Here is a 21,334-nt window from a genome sequence, read left to right on the forward strand (position 1 = left end):
TTCAAGCTGGGCATGGTGACTCAAGCCTGTAATCCCAGCACTTTTAGAGGCTGAGGTGGGAAGACTGCTTAAGCCCAGGAGTTTGGGATCAGTCTGGGCAACATAGTAAGACCCAATCTCTACAAATATAAAAAAAATTAGCCAGTCATGGCGGTGCACACCTGTAGTCCCAGCTACTCGGGAGGCTAAGGTGGGAAAATCACTTGAGTCCAGAAGGTCAAAGCCACAGTGAGCTGTGATCTTGCTACTGCATTCCAGCCTGGGTGACAGAATGAGATCTTGTCTTTTTTTTAAAAAAAAAAAAGTTACTTCAAACCAACAGATATTTTTATTTTTATTATTTGTAGAGATAGTGTATCACTGTGTTGCCCAGGCTGGTCTCAAACCCCTGGCCTCCTGTAATTCTGCTGTCTTGGCCTTCCAAAGCACTGAGATTACAAGCATGAGCCATCACCAAATCAAGAGATATTATTCGAAGAGTTTTCTCAATTTCTACTGTTTAATAGTATATCTTCCTTGCATAGCCTTATAAATATACTAAAAAGCTTGGAATTGTACCGTTAAAACATGTGATTATTATATTATATAAAATATACCCCAATAAAGCCTTTTTAAAAAAATTAACATGTTGGCCAGGCTCGGTGGCTCACCCCTATAATCCCAGCACTTTGGGAGGCCGAGGTGGGTGGATCACCTGAGGTCAGGGGTTCGAGACCAGCCTGACCAACAAGGTGAAACTCCGTCTCTACTAAAAATAAAAAAATTAGCCGGGCATGGTGGCAGGCACCTGTAGTCCCACCTACTCAGGAGGTTGAGACAGGAGAATCGCTTGAACCCAGGAGGCAGAGGTTACAGTGAGCTATGATTGCACCACTGCACTCCAGTCTGGGCAATAGAGCGAGACTCCATCTCAAAAAATAAATAAATAAATTAATAAATTAATTAATTAAAAAAATAATAAAATAAAATAAAATAAAATGCCGGGCATGGTGGCTCACGCCTGTAATCCCAGCACTTTGGGAGGCCAAGGAGGGTGGATCACGAGGTCAGGAGATCAAGACCATCCCGGCTAACACAGTGAAACCCCGTCTCTACTAAAAATACAAAAAATTAGCTGGGCGTGGTGGCGGGCGCCTGTAGTCCCAGCTACGTGGGAGGCTGAGGCAGGAGAACGGCGTGAAACCAGGAGGCGGAGCTTGCAGTGAGCCGAGATCATGCCACTTCACTCCAGCCTGGGTGACGGAGCAAGACTCCATCTCAAAAAATAAAATAAAATAAATAAATTAATTAATTAAATAAATATGTAAATAATACTTAAAAAAGTATATCTACATAGAATTTCACATAAAATAAATTGTTTTCTATGTGAAAATTAACCCAAAAATATGCTTTGCTTATGTTTAAGATGTCATGCTTTTTATCAATTGAGGAGTTCTGCTTAATAATCCTCTAAGATCTAAAACAGGAAAAAAAGTAAAAGTAGAAAATGGAAATAAAATGTCAAAGTGCTTCTACCATTCAAAATTGCCCTTATAACTATAAAATGATTTTTAAAAGAAAATATTGAAGTTAAACTCCCCTAATTTTTTTGCTCGTTTTTGCTTATCTAAAATAACATTCTACACAAATCCCCAAAGATTAGTCATAACATAACAAGACTGATTAAGACTGATGGGGATGGGGAAGGAGGCTATAGAAGACTAAAAAGATAAATCATACCATGAACACACTTTGACTCTAAGCAGCGATGTATTAAAGGCTGGCCAGTTATACTTCCAGCAACTATACTGACTAGAATGAAGTCCTAGTGTAAACCATCAATTAACAAATCCATCAATAACTTTTGTTGAGTAAAAGTCTAAATTTTGTGTTTAAACAAGTCTTTAATTCAAGCAAGACTTTTTAACAAGTTAAAAGGAGCTTATGGGTAGGAAGTAATGTTATGATGTATGGGCATAAAGGGTTTTAATGGGATAGGGAAAATGTCTATAATAATACTTAAATGGCTGCCCAATCACCTACAGGACTGATGTAAACATGGAAAAGGTCAAAAACTTGGGTCACTCAAACAGATGATTAATGGAGAGGATGAGGTTGAAGGTTAAATGTAGATAAATGGTCTTATTCTCAATAAAAATGTGAACATAAGGCGAGTTTCTACAAAGATGGACAAGACTCATTCATGAAACAGCAAAAGCTGGACATTTGTTCTAATCTTTGAAGAGTATGAAAAATTCCTATTTTAAAGGAAAACAGTAACTCACAGGAAATACCAACCCAACATAAAATCAGAAACAATAGTCTAATAAAAATCAAACATCTGCACTATCAAATTATGAATGAAATTCACTTGTAAAGATCACCCTGATTTTGTTTCATCCACAGTGTCAATGTTGTGATGCATTTCAATTGCGTGACACAGGCAGAGTGACTGTGGATCAAAAGTGGTTTCTGGTATACCCATACTCTCTCGGGTATACCTGCACTCCCCTTTCTTAAGTGTGTTTAAAAAAAAAAGTGGTTTCTTCAATTTGCCAACAAGTGTTGACCCACCTTATTCGTCAAACCTAGCTCCAAAGGACTTTTGACTCGCCCCAAACCAATGTAGCTCAAGAGAGGATATCTGCCACTAGTGAGTATGTATAGTGAAAACAGCATCCCAAGTCCCAACAGCAACTCCTAAAAGAAGTTTATTAAAAAAACACACACATACCTGTAAAATAAGTACATATCCTCCAAGGTGACTAGTTTAAAAAAGACAGTATTGGCTTTGATGTAAACTACTAGTGAATATGTTAGAAAAATCTCACTGTAACCAAGTGAAATGAATGCCCGTATGGTTTGCAGAGACTCAAAGAAAATATAAGAAAACCTACTGTTGCCATTAAAAAGAATCATATATTAAATATACTCACACAATAGCTCTTCAGTCTGATAAAATCTACAGTCATAGGAATGGATCTATCACTATTTCTATTCAGTGCTTTGATGTAATCCAGCAGGTCAGCAAAGAATTTATAGCCCCCCTTGAGCACACAGAGGGCTACAATGTGATGGCCTCCCATCTCCTTCATCACATCTCGAGCAAGACGTTCAGTCCTACAGAAATAAAATCGGGAATTTAATAGAAAGTTTCCTACATTAAACTTTATAACAAACACCTCTTAGTCATTAAACTTCCAGACTAGCCTGGAAATTAGCCAGGCATGGTAGCATGTACTTGCAGTCCCAGCTACTCGAGAGGTGAGGTGGGAAAATCACTTTATTGCAGGATGTTGAGGCTGGAGTGAACTGTGATTGTGCCACTGCATTCCATCCTGGACAACAAAGCAAGACCTTGTCTCAAAAAAATGCATTAAAAAATTTTTAAAAATCCTCCAAGTATCCTTTGCCCCCATGTTTCATAAGGTAAAAAATTTGATACCTTCAAAAAAACCAAGCATACCACTATCATAATTTTTTTTAATACAAATAAAAACAAGATATCATTTTCACCCATTAGACTGGCAGGTTCTGATTAAATGAAGTATCTTGGATAATATACAATATTAAAACAGACTGTAGAAACTGGGCCAGTGGCTCACGCCTATAATCCCAGCACTTTGGGAGGCTGAGGTGGGCCAGATCACTTGAACCCAGGAGTTCAAGACCAGTCTGGGTAACAAGGCGAACCCTGTTTCTACAAAATAAAAATAGTAGCTGACAGTGGTGGCGCACACCTATAGTCCCAGCTACTCAGGAGGCTGAGGTGGGAGGATCGCTTGAACCCAGGAGGTTGAGACTGCAGTGAGCTGTGACCATTCTGCTACACTCCAGCCTAGGCAACAGAGACCTTGTCTTTAAAAAAAAAAAAAAAAAAAAGAGAGACAAATTGTGAGGAAAAAGGCACTCTCATATAACATCAGGAGTATAAAATGATTCAATTTCTTAGAGGATAATTTGGCAATACCGAAATATTCAATGAACTCTTTCCCCTTGACCAGAATTTTCACTTGAATAAAGCTGAACAAATACCAAACATGTAAAAGAATGTTTCTTCTAGTACAGTCTGTAAGAACAAGATAGTGTCTATCAATAGTGAACTGGTTAAATCAGTTATGGTATCTCCATAAGATGGAATGCTATGCAACCTTTAAAATATATTAGATAGCTCTAGATGCACTAATATTAAAAGTGTCCAATAACATTTAAAACTATACTCATATGTTAAAATATAAATGTATATATGCATAGTTAGAATATTTTATAACACAAATATTTTGATATTATAATTTTAAAATAAAAACACAGAATAGCCAGACATACAAGGCAAGCATTCAATACCAGGTAAGGTTTTTCACTGTAATTGACTTAACGGAAAATTTTCAAGCTAGATGTGCATGATAATTAAAATCTGACCTTGCCTTCATGTGATTCAGCCCCAGCCCATTATCCTGTTTAGAACTGAGAAATGCAAGACTCTGGCTAGAGTTCCTTCTTCCATCTCCCTTCAATGTTTACTTTGTTCTGGTCCCTACAGAGTCCCACTATACCACAACTGATACTAAGTAATTAGTAAGGCCCTCCTCTCTTTTTTTAATAAAGAATATTTTAACAATAGAAAGCATCTATTATTTAATAAGTTGGCCTAGTTTATGTTCAAATAGCAAGTACTCAGAACAGTTGCTGACATTCGAAATTAACGTAAGAAAAAGTAAAAAACCTCATTTTAAGATCTTACTTACCTGTCCATAATTAGTCCATGAGGAATAAACACTCTTTCCAAATCCTCAGCATAATGATTAGGTATGCAAAATAAATCAAGGTCATAACCTGGTTCATCATCACTAATCTGAAAAAGAAATATAGCTGTTTCAATGAGAGCATTACGGGATACAAACATTTGATTGGATTTAGATGTTAAAAAATAACCTCAGTCTATCAGAGAAATTTGGGTATAAGATGGTATTAGTAACTGTTAACTTTGTAGGTATGATAATGAATTACATAAGAAAACAACAGGCCAGGCACATTGGTTCACACCTGTAATCCCAGCACTTTGGGAGGCTGAGGCAGGCAAGACTGCCTGAGCTCAGGAGTTCGAGACCAGCCTTGGCAACATGGCAAAATCCCATCTTTACTAAAAATACAAAAAACTTAGCCGGGTGTGGTGACACATGCCTGAAGTCCCAGCTACTTGGGAGGCTGAGGCAGGAGAATCACTTGAACCTGGGAGATGAAGGTTGCAGTGAGCCAAGAATAATGCACCACTTCACTCCAGCCTGGGAAACAGAGCAAGACTCTGTCTCAAAAACAAACAAACAAAAAAAAAAAAAAACAGGCCGGGCGCGGTGGCTCAGGCCTGTAATCTCAGCACTTCGGGAGGCTGAGGCGGGCAGATCACCTGAGGTCAGGAGTTTGAGACCAGCCTGGCCAACATGGTGAACACCCCCGTCTCTACTAAAAATACAAAAATTAGCCGGGCATGGTGGCAGGCGCCTGTAATCTCAGCTACTTGGGAAGCTGAGGCAGGAGAATCACTTGTACCCGGGAGGCAGAGGTTGCAGTGAGCTGAGATCACGCCATTGCACTTCGGCCTGGGGGACAAGAGTGGAATTTCGTCTAAAAAAAAAAAAAAAAAGAAAAAAACAAAAACCCACCACATAACTATATGTCTTAGTCATCTTAAGAATATAGAAGTCAAGTGATATGATATGGAATTTCCTTTAGGTCACAAAGAGAAAAAGAAAAATTTTAAAGAGCTAAGACAAATGCAGCAAAATCTTAATATTTAATAATATTCTAAACATGGGTGATGATATATGGGTATTCATTATACTATTCTCTCCACTTGAGTATGTTTGAAAATTTAGTAAAACAAATTTTAACACACTGCAGTCTAACAAGATAAAATATCACACAGAACAGGAAAAACTGGCGTGGTGTAGTGGCTCACACTTGTAATCCCAGTGCTTTGGGTGGCTGAGACAGGAGAGTTGCTTGAGGCCAGGAGTTCGAGACCGACATGGGGAATGTAGCAAGACCCCATCCCTACAAAAAACTTTTTAAAAATTTGCCAGGCATGGTGGTGCACACCTGTTGTCCCAGCTACTCGGGAGGCTGAGGCAGAAGGAATCACTTGAGCCCAGGAGTTTGAGAATGCAGTGAGCTATGATCACAACACTGCACTCCAGCGTGGGCAACAAAGACCCTACCTCAAAAAACAAAACAAAACAAGAAAAACTGCTGGCTGATGCAGTGGCTCATGCCTGTAATCCCAGTATTTTGGGAGACCCAGGTAGGTGGATCATCTGAGGTCAGGAGTTAGAGACCAGCCTGGCCAACATGGTGAAACCCCATCTCTACTAAAAATACAAAAACTAGCCAGGCATGTGGCATGCGCCTGGGGAGGCTGAAGCAGGAGGATCACCTGAGCCCAGGAGGTGGAGGTTGCAGTGAGCTGAGATCACACCACTGCACTCCAGCCTGGGTGACACAGCAATACCCTACCTGGAAAAAGAAAAGAAAAAAACTGCTGTCCCCCCTACCCCAATCCCAAATCCAAACAGCCTCTCTCATCTCACAGTAGGGGGGAAAAATCACCCAAAAAAGCTAAGTGATTATTTGAAAACCCAAACTCTTAGAAGTCTAAGATTGTTACAGTCAACTCATGAAGTGCCATCATAAAAGATACTCTAATATTGTTTAAGTAGAACCACATATTGGTTGTCTTGGTATGTCTAGCCCCTGGCATACAAAATATTTAGTAACACTGATATGGTACCTGTGATGTGAAAATGTACTATGATTACAGCTTTATAAATACTATATATGTACCTATATACAGAAAAAAATATAACAAAATCATAAAAGCAATTATCTTTGAAAGAGCAGTTACAGCAATTTTATTTACTTCTTTATTACTTTGCTATATATTCCACATTTTCTTCAATGAATATATACTACTTTTTAAAAAAAATTCAATGATCTTTCTTATAAATTATCTTTGGCAGCATGCATTTTTATATATAGATATAAAATGTATGGGAAATTTTTAACAGATACATTAAATTAAAGCAAAATATACAAACAAAAAATCAGAATACAAAGATAAAAAGATTGGGAAGGGAGGGAGGGAAAAAGGAGGAAGAGTGGGTGGGTATAGAGAAATATACCAAATAATGGTAAGAAGTGGGGTCTTGACACTTTCTACACTTTTTAAAAATTCTTTAATTGAAAAAAATCTTTCTTTTTTTTTTTTTTTAAGAGATAAAGTCTCCCTATGTTGCCCAGGCTGGTCTCGAACTCCTGGGATCAAGCGATCTTCCTGCCCCAGCCTCCCAAGGTGCTTGGATTACAGGTGTGAGCCACCACGCCTGGTCACTTTCTACACTTTAATATTTGTTTTTTTTTTCATTTTCAATGTCATTTTTATTAATTTATAATGCCCATTCACCATTATATTCAAAGTCTATTTGAATAAATAAACCAGAAAGAATGAAATACTCTAGCTCACGTGATATTCAACACTAAATTACCTTTCAAATCACATTCAAGAAGCTGATGATATAAGCTTTGACAATTTCCAAGAAATACTGGTCAAACCGTAATTAAATCTCAACATATCAGTTAGTACCTATTGAGCATCCTTTTACAACCTAAGCATTGTATTAGGTGCTTAAGTACAAGCAGCTTGACTTTTAATACATTTAAAAATACATATTTAAGACTTAAAATCTTATTTATGGAATTCAGTTGTATTTTGAGGTTTCCAGTGCTGAGAAGTCTGAGGTTTGTGTTGTCTCTCTTTCAGTCCCCAAAGCTCAGTTCTGAGTTCTCAGACTTTGGTGGAACTTCATGTATTGCCAGGTTGGCCCGTAATACCTGTGAGACAACTTCAGCCCCTGTGCACATGGCCAGGAGGCTGGCTTCAAACATTTTCAGGTAGATGGACCAGGACATGCCCCTGGTCATGGCCAGGTGGGGGCGTAGCGCTACACAGCGGGCAGAAGTCAATATTGATTTGTTTTTAAACAAACATGTACTACTTTCATAAGCAGAAAAAATTTCTATTCTTGGGGGAAAAGATTATGCCAGATCCTCTAGGATTAAATGCTGATGCATCTGCTAAACCTTCACATTATATCAGAACATATTTACTATAGAAAGAATGAAAATGGGACATTTGTGTGTCACCTATATGAACATTCCAAAAATATTTTACAAGTAAGTATTTTATAAATTTTATGAACTGGCCGGGCGCGGTGGCTCACGCCTGTAATCCCAGCACTTTGGGAGGCCAAGGTGGGCAGATCATGAGGTCAGGAGATCGAGACCATCTTGGCCAACACAGTGAAACCCCATCTCTACTAAAAATACAAAAAATTAGCCAGGCGTGGTGGCAGGCGCCTGTAGTCCCAGCTACTTGGGAGGTTGAGGCAGAAGAATGGCATGAACCTGGGAGGCGGAGCTTGCAGTGAGCTGAGATCGTGCCACTGTACTCCAGCCTGGGCGACAGAGCGAGACTCTGTCTCAAAAAAAATAATAAAATAAAATAAAATAAATAAAATAAATTTTATGAACTGAAATTTAGTTCAAGTTTTGGGAAAATACAAACTTTGCTAGATATTATAAAAATGATACAATATGTATTCATTTCAGGCTCATCAGAATGTATCTGTTATCACTTGACAAGAATGAAAATGCACCATTTTGTAGTGCTTTAAAATCAGCAAGATCCAGAGTACTAAAAATGACTTCTTCCTTGAAGCTTACTCACCAACTTCCTCCCAGTCACTCACTGCTTCTGCCACAAGCACAAACTAGGACCCAGCCAGAACTCCTTGAAATATACACTTGTAATGACTACTGCATCTATCAAAATGGTTCAGTGCCTGGCTACAGGTTCTGCAGATGGACTAAGAATTTCAAAAGTCTTGTTTGTTTCAAACGAAGCCAATGTGAATTCTGCCCAGAGTTCATCCCAGATATGCAGTCTAAGAATACAGACAGATCAGCAGAGATGTATTCTAAAATAGGAATTCTATCTCTGTCAATATAACAAATTGATTTCCAATCAAAATAGATTTACATACCACATTTATGTCAAGAAGTTGTTTTGTTTGTTTTATTGCATCCTAGATTTTTTTTTGAAAGATTTATTTATGGTTTACTTTAAGCATAAAAAAATTGTCAATACAACTTTCCCAAAAGGCATAAACAAAAATTCATAAAACTTGCATCACTTGAGATACTTTAGGTATGAATTCACAACTTCATATATATATATATATATTTGGGTATATTGAGGGGGTTCTAATTTAAGAAATGCATAACTGGCTATAGACAGACAGTTGTCAGAACTTGGCAATGGGTACATGCAGGTTCATTATACTATGTCTACTTGTAGCTGTTCAAAATGTATCATAATACAAGGTTGGGTGAGGTGGCTCATGCCTGTAATCCCAGCATTTTGGGAGGCTAAGGCAGGAGGATTGCTTGAGGTCAGGAGTTCCAGACCAGTCTGGGCAACATAGCAAGACTCTGTCTCTAAAAAGAAAAAAAATAATTTTTTACAAAATAAAAACAAAATGTATCATCAGATGAAATTAAGTAAGAGGCAATTCATTAAAATGACAACTTTTCCCAGCTTGACATTTAACAAAAAGTCTAAGTCCTCTTAATTCATATTTAATGATCAAATATCAAATACTAATTCTTTTTTTTTTTTTGAGACAGAGTCTCGCACTGTCGCCCAGGCTAGAGTGCAGTGGCGCGATCTCGGCTCACTGCAAGCTCCGCCTCCTGGGTTCACACCATTCTCCTGCCTCAGCCTCCTGAGTAGTTGGGACTACAGGTGCTTGCCACCACGCCTGGCTACTTTTTTTTGTATTTTTTCAGTAAAGATGGGGTTTCACCGTGTTAACCAGGATGGTCTCAATCTCCTGACCTCATAATCCACCCGCCTCGGCCTCCCGAAGTGCTGGGATTACAGGCGTGAGCCACCGCGCCTGGCCATCAAATACTAATTCTTTAATGGTAAGGACCCACTATTCAGAACCTATATCCTTATCACTAACATGCAAATATTTATTGAATACTTAGTATGTCATGCATAAAGAGAAAGTTAGATAAATTTGATATAGCTACCCTCATAGAACTTACAGTGTAGTAGATGGCATGACATATACATGAGTAACTGTGAACAGTGTTAAACTGCTATTTAAAAAAAAGACAGCTGGACGCTGTGGCTCATGCCTGTAATCCCAGCACTTTGGGAGGCCGAGGCGAGTTGATTGCTTGAGGTCAAAAGTTCAAGACCAGCCTGGCCAACATGGTAAACCCCGTCTCTACTAAAACTACAAAAAAAAATTAGCCAGGCATGGTGGCACAGGCCTGTAATCCCAGCTACTAGGGAGGCTGAGACAGGAGAATTGCTTGAATCCAGGAGGCAGAAGCTGCAGTGAGCCGAGATCACACCACTACACTCCAGCCTGAGTGACAGAGCGAGACACTGTCTTAAAAAAAAAAAAAAAAAGAGACAGGTAAAGTGTTATGGTAGTTTAAGAGAACTCAAACTCTGACTCAGAAGCCTCACTTGCATGTGGACCACTGATATGAAAATAATATTAATAGGTATAATAAACAGGAACTTCAGTTTTAATCGTCCCAAACACCAGAACTTCCTATTAAACAGGTCCAATAAACTCACTCTCTATAAGAGCTAGACATAAATCTACTTGGTGGCCTATAATCTTATTAGCCCTTACTTGTCCCATCTGATATTAATTAACCCCATCTAATATGGATTAGTTAACAATCCAGTGGCTGCTTTGACAGGAACAGTTGGAAAGAGTTGGGGATTGCAACATACTCAATTATACAAAAATGCATTCAGCATCTACCTTGATTAAGGCACTGTGCAACAGAATCTGCAGGAGGGCACAAGGATGATTATAAATTTACAACCCTTGAAGAGCTTATAGCTGGGTGTGGTGGTTCGTGCCTGTAAATCCCAGCACTTTGGGAGGCTGAGGCAGGTGGATCGCCTGAGACCAGAAGCTCGAGACCAGCCTGGCCAACATGGCAAAACTCTGTCTCTACAAAAAATACAAAAATTAGCCGGGTGTGGTGGCACGCGTCTATAGTCCCAGTTATTTGGGAGGCTGAGGCAGGAGAATCGCTTAAACCTGGGAGGTAGAGGCTTCAGTGAGCCGAGAATGTGCCACTGCACTCCACTCCAGCCTAGGGGACAGAGCGAGACTCCATCTCAAAAAAAAAAAAAAAAAAAAAAAAAGAGCTTATAATCTAGTGGTAAAGGCATATATACATAGAACTAACTGTATAGCATAATAAAGCTCATCATCTGTACCAAAATCTAATTCGACAAGCCCACAAACTTGTGATTTACCAAACACAGTTATATATACACAAAAAGTAAACCTAGAACCCAAAGTTACCCAGCACCAATGATTCTCTCCATAAGCAATATCAAGTTTAAAGCAGTGATTACATTCTACTGCCTAGATTGTAAACTGAGTAAAGGAGACCAGCACCTCTCTGCCACTGAACTAGCACAGCCTTCTAAACCAACAAGGCAACAGCAGTGCCCAACTTTCTGTATGAATATAAGTCACATCTCTTTTTTATTTGTGACTTGGTGTTGCATGTGGTCATTATCAACACTTTCTGAAAGAACTATTACCTGTTCAGGCTGCCATAACAAAATACCATAGACTGAGTGACTTAACAGAAACTTATTTCTCACAGTTTTGGAGGCTGGGAAGTCCAAAATTAAGGTACCTGCAAGGTAAGTTTCAATCTGAGGCCTCTTCTTTGGCTTGTAGGTCTTCTAACCGTGTGCTTACACGACGTCTTCTAGTAAGCTCTCTGGTGTCTCTTTTTTTTTTTTTTTTTTTTTTTTTGAGACAGAGTCTCGCTCTGTCACCCAGGCTGGAGTGCAGTAGCACAATCTAGGCTCACTGCAACCTCCACCTCCCAGGTTCAAGTGATTCTCGTGCCTCACCCTCCTGAGTACCTTGGATTACAGGAGCCCGCTACCACACCCAGCTAATTTTTATATTTTTAGTAGAGACAGGGTTTCACTATGTTGGCCAGGCTGGTCTCGAACTCATGACCTCATGATCCACCCACCTTGGCCTCCCAGAGTGCTGGGATTACAGGTGTGAGCCACCACGCCCGGTCTGGTGTCTTTTCTTATAAGGGCACTAACCCAATCAGACCTGGGCCTGACCCTCCTGACTTCTAACTGTAATTACCTTCCAAAGGCCCTGTCTCCAAATACCATCACACTGGGGGATTAGGACTTCAAAAAAGATATGGGGGGTGGGGGAGGACATAAATGCTCAGTCCATAACAAGCACCCAACATAAAAACGGCTAGATCAGATCACAATAAAAGGTCCTGTATGGCTTTGGGGAAGGGCTCAACCCCAAAATATTTGAGAGCTCTGGAGGGGCCTAGAAGTGGTAAGTGAATGAAAATGTGGTTACTCTCCAGATCTGCCTTTCTCAATTATGGCCATTTCTGGCTGAACTAGAAATCAAAGGACAGGTTATTAATTACTAGCTCTAAGTTGCTTACCATTTGCCGAGACAGTTCAGAAATCTGATTGCATCTCCTCAGAGATCTGGAACACAGTTCTCAAATTCTAACTTACTTGTGATATACTTGTGAATGATAAAAATCGCTACAGGTACTTTTATTAATATGAAAGAGTATTGAGAAATTACCTTTCATTCTAACTTTTGTCTAGAATGAAAATCAATACTTTTGCTATAATAAATTACTGAAATAATTTTACTTTCCAGTAAAACTGGCATTACAAATTTTTTTTTAATTTTTAAAAATTCGTAATTTTTTGCCAGACTGACCCATGTAAGCATACAAATTCTTAATAACTATGCATGTCACATCTGTAATAATGGCCCTCACGTAAACATTTTTGTGGTTTACAAATAAAATTTCTAATTACAAAGCTATATTATCTAAAATTACAGTAAGCAAAATATTAATCCAAGCTAAGACAATACCTGCAATATCAATTCATCATCTGTGACAAGGATTGCTTACGTCTCTTTGTGGTTAAAAAGAAAAAAAAAAAAAAGACATGTTGGCTGGATGCGGTGGCTCACACCTGTAATCCCAGCACTTTGGGAGGCTGAGGTGGGCAGATCACCCCTGGCCTGCCCAACATGGCGAAACCCTGTCTTTACTTAAAAATACAAAAATTAGCTGGGTGTGGTGGTGGGCGCCTTTAATTCCAGCTACTCAGGAGGCTAACGCAGGAGAATTGCTAGAACCCGGGAGGCAGAGATTGCAGTGAGCTGAGATTGCACCACTGCACTACAGTCTGTGCAACAAAAGTGAAACTCTATCTCCAAAAAAAAAAAAAAAAAAAAAAAAAAAGACAATTTTCGTGGGTCCAAACAAAAGTTAATGGAAGTGAGTCTAAAAACGAGCTATGTGGGCTGGGCGCGGTGGCTCACATCTGTAATCCCAGCACTTTGGGAGGCCAAAGCAGGCATATGACGAGGTCAGGAGATGGAGACCATCCTGGCCAATACGGTGAAACCCTGTCTCTACAAAAATTAGCTGGGCGTGGTGGCGCATGCCTGTAATCCCGGCTACTCGGGAGGCTGAGGCAGGAGAATCACTTGAACCAGGGAGTCGGTGGCTGGAGTGAGCCGAGATCACACCACTGTACTCCTGCCTGGCGACAGAGCGAGACTCCGTCTCAAAAAAAAAAAAAAAAGATAAAAATGAGCTATGTGAATTAAAAGAGCTATAACAATAGATAAACCACATTTTATTTTATTCCTAGTAATCAATAACATTTCCAAACTTCTGGAATGGGCAGAAATTGCTAGTTGGCATATTTTTACCTTTTATATTCAGATACATTAAAATTCATAAAAAAAAAACCCTCAAAGCAGATGATCTGCCATCTCCTTGGATAATTTGTGTTAACTCAGGATAACAAAAAACCAAAATTATGAGTTGCTGATGCAATAAGCCTAAATGTAAAAATAATTTAAGCTAATAGTAGATTCATCTTCCAATTTCATATCAGTCTTACAAATAAACTACATATATAACTTGCTTGCCTTCCCTTCTGAGGGATAAAGCTGTTATAAGAATTAAAATCAGCATTATTGACTACTCAACCAAGAGAGGGAAAAATTATTACCCATTCTAGGGACATGGGCTCATAACTACTATATGTGTAAGGACACGAATTTACTCAATATTACAATTTTTCCTTTTATTAGTGTGCACAGAAGAATAGACATGCTCACTCTGGACAAAAAAAAAAAATTATACTTATCAGTTATCAGAAGCACGATGCTGAAGACAGTAGTTCCCTAACAATCTGAAGTATGTGATTGAATCAGAAGTAAATTATCTCAGTAGTAGTGAATTATTGTAAATGTTAGTAATTTGGCAGCCACTGGGCAGGAAAATAAGAATTGAGGCTCAATATTGATATTACTGGTGGTGATTGACACATAAATTTTAACAAATCTACACAATATAAAATTACAGAAAGGTAGAATAATATACTAGTACATCTTCAACATATCTTCACTACAGGGGAGTAAAATGACATAGACTAGTTACTATCTAATGAATTGTAGAAAACTAAAAGAGAACTCCAAGGCACCTCTTCTCTGCTGATCTGGTTGGTCCTTTTCCTACCTTTTGCAATAGCCAGATATAAACATTGGATAGAAAACAAAGTAGACCTGTAGTATGCAGGTCACAGTGCTAAATTCACAGAAAGAAACCTCTGAACTGAACTGCTCTATTTCTTGGTGGTCACAAAGAATAATTCTGGTTTACACCTACAGACTGATGTCAATCTACACCCTATTGATAACACTGTGGCCAAGGACAAAAAAAAAGTGCTCCGTTTTACCAATTCTGTAAAAAATTATTGGCAGGGTAAGCTCGGCTAGGGCGGGATTACATTTCTAGGACTACCATCCCTGAAATTTAGAAGATACTATATCCACATACAGTATATTTTACATTAATTTGCAAAAATCTAGAAGCTTTTTCTTAGCTCAAGTGTGTCCAAGTTTACCCTGGCAGTTTAAAATGACAGTTACAAGCAGCATGGGTTGTATCAGACACATTTGAGGGCCAATTTCATGTAAGTGATATTGGGCAAGTTACTTCATCTATCTGTGCCTCCAAGGTCATACTAGTGTTTATTTACCTAAAGGGTATCTGTTATATAACTTTAGGGTGTTTACATTAGATAATGCCTGCAAAATATTCACTTCAACGCCTAAAACATAGCTAAGTATTCAATAAATATCTACTATTGTCACTACTAACTTAAAAGTTTAGAGATTGTAAGAGCAGAATCTGGGGTGAGACAAACTTAGGTTCAAATCCTAGTATTGTTGGGTAATCTTGGGCAAGTTACTTAACCTCTCTGATTTGCATAATTAAAAAAATTAGTTAATATACATAATAGGGCTTAGAAGAGTATCTAGCACATAACACCATTTAAGCATTTGTTATTGCTAACATGCAAACAATTTAAGGGAAGGAAATTTTTAAAAAAGGAAGAGGGATTTGCAAACTAAAAACAATGAGTATCTTATGTTCAAAGAAAACTAACAAACAGCCAGCTCTAGCAATAATTAAATTCACTGTATACTGGGGCAGGCATCACACCCCAAAGCTAAAAGCATCTACCTAGGCCAGGCATGGTGGCTCATGCCTGTAATCCCAGCACTTTGGGAAGTAGAGGCAGGCAGATAGCTTGAAATCAGGAGTTTGAGACCAGCCTGGACAACATGGCAAAACACTATCTCTACAAAAAATACAAATATTAGGCTGGGCACGGTGGCTCACACCTGTAATCCCAGCACTTTGGAAGGCCGATCACCTGAGATCAGGAGTTCGAGACTAGCCTGGCCAAAATGGTGAAACCTCGTCTCTATTAAAAATACAAAAAATTAGCCAGGCATGGTGGCAGGCACCTGTAATTCCAGCTACTCAGGAGGATGAGGCAGGAGAATCGCTTGAACCCGGGAGGCAGAGGTTGTAGTGAGCCAAGATCAAGCCACTGCACTCCAGCCTGGGCAACAATAGCAAAACTCCGTCTCAAAAAAATAAAAATAAAAATAAATAAATAAATAAATAAATAAAATAAAATACAAATATTAACCAGGGATGGTGGTGCGCACCTGTAGTCCCAGCTTCTCGGGAGGCTGAAGTGGGAGAATCCCCTGAGCCCAGGGAGAATCCCTGAGCCCGGGAAGTCGAGGCTACAGTGAGCAGTGATTGCGCCACTACACTCCATCCTGGGTGACAGAGTGAGACCCTGTCTCAAAAAAAAAGGAAATTGGCAGAATTAAGTAAGCTGATGTTTAGAGACGAAAAATCAACATTTTTTCCTCAGCAACTGAATAAAAACAACAGCCACTACCATTTTTTTGAGTACCTATTCTTAGCCTAGTTTTTCACTGGTATTACTCTAGAGAGAGCTAGGTTCGAATCAGAGCTCCTTCCCTTAATAACTGTATGACCTACAGTATGTCTGTTAGCCTCTCTGAGGCTTCAAAGGTTTCTCATCTGTAAAATGGTAATAATCATACCATTGCTACAGGACTGTTTTGAAGACGAATTAGGACTACGTATGTATACATGATGATGGCTATTATTACTATTCCCAGCCAGGGACCATGCAAGGGTTGTTTATTCACATAGACTGTCTTATAATCCTCTCAATAACTCCAGGAGGTAGCCAGCACCTCAGATATACATCAAATGACTTAAGCCCAGAGAGGTGAAGTAAGTTGCCCACAGCCACACAACTAGTAAATAGCCCAAACAAGCTGGATTCCCAGTCAGACTCCGTTAATAGCACTGCTCTTTACCTTAAGTCATTACAACGCCTAATATGAAATAGAATCGCTTCTTTCTTAGGGCTCAAGTGGGAATCATTTAATGTATTCATTCAACAAACCATCATCGAGGACCTCTTACAAGCCAAGTACTGTGCTATGTGCTAGAGTTACAGTGGTGATTCCTGCCCTTAAAAAGTTTTAGTAGGAGAAACAATCAACAGGTAACCAGGTCATTGCCAAAACAACAAAAATAATCATAATAAAGCAGGTTAAAGCATTTAACTGGCAGGGGTTTTGACTACTTTAGCAAGCATGATCAGAAGGGTTGGGGAGGGTGGCCAGCAGCTTGGCCGGTTCAACAAACAAGAAAAAACCAGTGAGGGCGGAGCCAAGATACCAGAGGCTGATTACGGTTAAGAATGTTCCTGAAGGTAAGGACCACATTCTCATTTTCTATATCCTGGGGCATTGGTCAGCCTGGAATCCGGATTCCAGTACACGTGAATTTTGGCTTGAAATGACCTAATGCCTTTTCCCTAGTTCCTTCGTGTGTCAAATACGCATGGTTACCGCTACCAGAGCTGTAGTGGGGCTTCAATGAGGCCATGCGCATCTCCATAAAGATGAACTACAGTGTGTGCAAAACTAAAGGCAAAGCCCGGTCCCCACACGCCCTCCCAGGTGGTCGCTTTCCGTGCCGAGGCCCCTCCAGAGGCGCCCCCGAGAACCTCACCATCGCACCCCAAACTTCCAGGGAAGGGCCTCTCCCGCGAAAGCCCCCACGCCATCATTCCCGAATCTGCCCTCGGCCCCTCCCCGCAGCACGCTCGCAGGCGGCACATGTCAACCAAAACGCCATTTCCACCTTCTCTTCCCACACGCAGCCCTCTTTTCCCAGGGCTCCCCCGAGGAGGGACCCACCCCAAACCCCGCCATTCCGTCCTCCCTGCCGCCCTCGCGTGACGTGAAGCCGAACCCGGGAAACTGTGGCCGCCCCCGCCTCCGTGGTTCCCTGGGCCCGGCCGCCCGAGCCCGCACTGCGGACCCCACGCCTCAGGGCCCGGCCGCCACCTGCCGCGTGGGCCCGAACCGGCCAGAGCCGGCGGGCCGAGCTGCTCACCACGACGCCAGGGCTGCGGGTCGCCATAACGGAGCCGGCCGGCGCGCGGGCTGACTGCTCAGGAGGAGGAAGCCGGTGGCGGAGCAGAGGAGGTGCAGGCGCAGCAAGAGGCGGCGCCGCGCGGGAAAGCCTAGAGGTTCGCCCGAGGGCTCGTCGCAGCCGCTTGAAGCTGAGGAGAAGCAGGCCCCGCCCTCGCCCCGCCCAGCCCAGCCCCGCAGGCCCCGCCCCCGGCCCCGCCCACGCGCCTACGCCAGCGCCTACCCGTTTGTAGGCTCCCTAGGTAGCCGTGGGAATTTTCTCCCAGAAGAAGCGGAGGCTCTCCCAGCGAAGCCCCCTTCCCTCCCCACTCAGTCTCCTATTCAGAAGGCTCCCAGATTCCCAAACCTACCGCGGTCCGCGTTGCTTCATGGCGGCCATAAACCGGGCGCCGGCTCTTCGGGTTCCAGTCACCGCGTGACTCCTTGAACCAGACGTCCCATTCCCAAGACCTTGCACTACCTGTGGCTTCCATTTTCCTGACTCTTGGCCCAGTGCTTCCCCAAACTCTTAACTGGTTGTAACAGTTGAGACCTAGAGCCCTAGTCACCCATATCAGGGTACACATCTGAGAGGACACTTAACTGCTCTGTAGCTTTGTACAAATCAGACTCTGAGCCTCTATTTTTGCCTCACTAAAATGAGTATATTGGCCGGGCACGGTGGCTCACGCCTGTAATCCCAGCACTTGGGGAGGCCGAGGCAGGTGGATCACCTGAGGTCAGGAGTAGGAGACCAGCCTGGCCAACATGGCGAAACCCCATCTCTACTAAAAATACAAAAATTAGCTGGGCGAGGAGGCGGGCGCCTGTAATCCCAGCTACTCGGGAGGCTGAGGCAGGAGAATCACTTGAACCCGGTAGGCGGAGGTCGCAGTGAGCCGAGATTGCGCCACTGCACTTCAGCCTCCGCGACAGAATGAGACTCCGTCTCAAAAATAAATAAAAATAAAAATAAATTTAAAATAAATAAAAATTAAAAATAAAATGAGCATATTAACAATACATAAACAGGATCATTTTGAGTATTAGAGGAATATAGGTATGCGTGTGTGTATGTATATATATATGCACTTAGGACAGTACACAGTCAGCAAATTGGAACTACTGCTACTACTACTGATCTTTATTTTTGCCTACACAATTTCCTATATTGAATCTGAAAACAAAAATATGTTCCCCTGCTAATTAATTCTCAAATAGGTCAGGTAAGCAAGCGACCGTTGCTCCAGCAACACCATTTCTTATATACTCAACCCTATAGCTCCAGCATCCACCACAGTGCCCAGCACATAGTCGGTGGCCTCCCTCTTATTAAGGACGCTGAGGGGGATGTGATGGCAGGAGATTTGTAAAACTAGGCAAGTCATCGAGCTTCTCTGGACCTCAGTCTCCTCATCTAAAAAATGAGAATAATAAGCCTTGGTAACATGGTGAGGCTCAGTCTCCACAGAAATGAAAAATTAGCTGGGCCTGGTGGCCATGTGCCTGTAGCCCCAGCTACTCGGGAGGCTGAGGTGGGAGGATGGCTTGAGCCCAGAAGGTCGAGGCTGCAGCGAGCCAAGATCGTGCCACTGCACTCCAGCCTGGGCAACAGAGAAATACCCTGTCTCAAAAAAAAAAAAAAAAAAAAAGAGAGAGAGAGAGAGAATAATAACTACTGCCATGAAGTTTTACGAGAATTGTAAAAATCATTTATGTAAAGTATCTCATATGGTATTTGCCACATAATAGGTGCCCAAGAAACAGTAGCTGTTACAATTTTAGCATGTATGAATTTGTGAAGTCCATACTTCCCTACTTTCCCTGCCTTCCCTCTTTATCCTGGAGAGGCAGGAGGCTGTAATGGAAAAGGTGCATATGGGCTTTGGACTGAGTTCAAATCCTGGGTTCCCCACTAACTACTATAGCATTATGACTTTGGGCAAGATCCTTGGTCGCCGCGTGCTTGGTTTCTTATATGTCAAATGAGGTTAATATCTTTGTCACAGAGTGTGGTGAAGATTGAAGATTGTGCAAAAGTGCCTAGCATAGAGCTTGGCTCAATACATGATGACACCAATGTTATGTGTTCCACAATAATTTTGCCTTAAACAGTTCTTCACTTTCTTCTAGCCTCAAAGACTTTTTTTTGTTTGTTTGTTTTTTGAGATGGAGTCTTGCTCTGCTGCCCAGGCTGGAGTGCAGTTGCATGTTCTCAGCTCACTGCAACCTCCACCTCCCGGGTTCAAGCAATTCTCCTGCCTCAGCTTCCCGAGTAGCTGGGACTACAGGCGTGTGCCACCAGACCTGGCTAACGTTTGTATTTTTAGTAGAACATGGGGTTTCACCATGTTGGCTAGGCTGGTCTCGAACTCCTGACCTCAGGTGATCCGCCCATCTTGGCTTCCCAAATTGGTGGGATTACAGATGTGAGCCACCACACCCAGACTGCCTCTAAGACTTCTTATCCATTCCCCTGTTGATGGACATTTGGGCAGTTTCCAGGTTCGGGCTATTAGAAATAATGCTACTATGAACATTTTGTACATATCTTTTGGTGAATATATGAATGTATTTCTATTTGGCATAGAACTTGAAATTCATATTAGAACATTTTCCTTACCCTTTTAACAAACATTGTGTTCTACCAAGAAGTTAATTCAGAGAACTTCCAGTTATATATTCGGCCCCTGACACATGTGGACTCAGCTACTCAAATTTGTTTCTAAATTAGGTACTCAACAATTCAGAATCCTTCCAGCTTGCCTCTGGCTTGCAGTTCCTTTCTCCAAACCCTGCAGTACCAGATATTCCTGTATTTTAACAGTGGATTTGAAACAAATAATGATAGCCAGATGATTGTACAGACAAAGAAACAGTACTGTTCTTTCCATCTTGTTGTTCCATGTGACAATTTGGACTTTTTTTTGTATTTAAAATGGAAAACAGCAAACACTGCAATCTGCAAGATGTAAGACTTTTTCTTGGTAAGTGAAAATCTGGTTCACATATGAAATGGTTTACTGAATTTGGACACTATATTTAAAGTGGAAATGTATTCTTTTAAAATATTGTTTTCCCACTACAGACAAAAGCAAGAAAATAATTATTCCTAATTATTATATGATTATTACTGAAAACAATTTTGTCATAGAGGTGAAAAATGTTAAAAAATTATCTACTCTGGACGTCCTATATGCTAGGTATGTCACTGTTCTTTACTGGAATATCTGCATGCAGGAAGAAATAAGGAAAGCATGAGTGTAACCTAAGATTCCTCTTCCCGATGCCTTTCCAGAAACAATTTTTTTTTTTTTTTTTTTTTTTTTTTT

General features: G+C 40.9%; 1 protein-coding gene across 1 annotated transcript in view; it reads right to left on the bottom strand.

Annotated features, from left to right (window-relative positions):
• HPRT1 (hypoxanthine phosphoribosyltransferase 1) overlaps window positions 1-18,175 on the bottom strand; it is a 41,817-nt gene extending 23,642 nt beyond the window's left edge. Inside the window, exons 1-3 of the mRNA XM_023198853.1 lie at window positions 17,986-18,175; window positions 4,725-4,831; window positions 2,916-3,099 (exon numbers count right to left, since the gene is read on the bottom strand). Coding sequence (XP_023054621.1) covers window positions 2,916-3,099; window positions 4,725-4,831; window positions 17,986-18,012 — 318 coding nt within the window. The 5' untranslated portion in view covers window positions 18,013-18,175. The remainder of the gene's footprint in view (window positions 1-2,915; window positions 3,100-4,724; window positions 4,832-17,985) is intronic.
• Window positions 18,176-21,334: the final 3,159 nt, after the last annotated feature.

The sequence above is a fragment of the Piliocolobus tephrosceles genome, chromosome 12, assembly GCF_002776525.5.
Source record: "Piliocolobus tephrosceles isolate RC106 chromosome 12, ASM277652v3, whole genome shotgun sequence".
In the NCBI taxonomy this organism is placed as follows: domain Eukaryota; kingdom Metazoa; phylum Chordata; class Mammalia; order Primates; family Cercopithecidae; genus Piliocolobus; species Piliocolobus tephrosceles.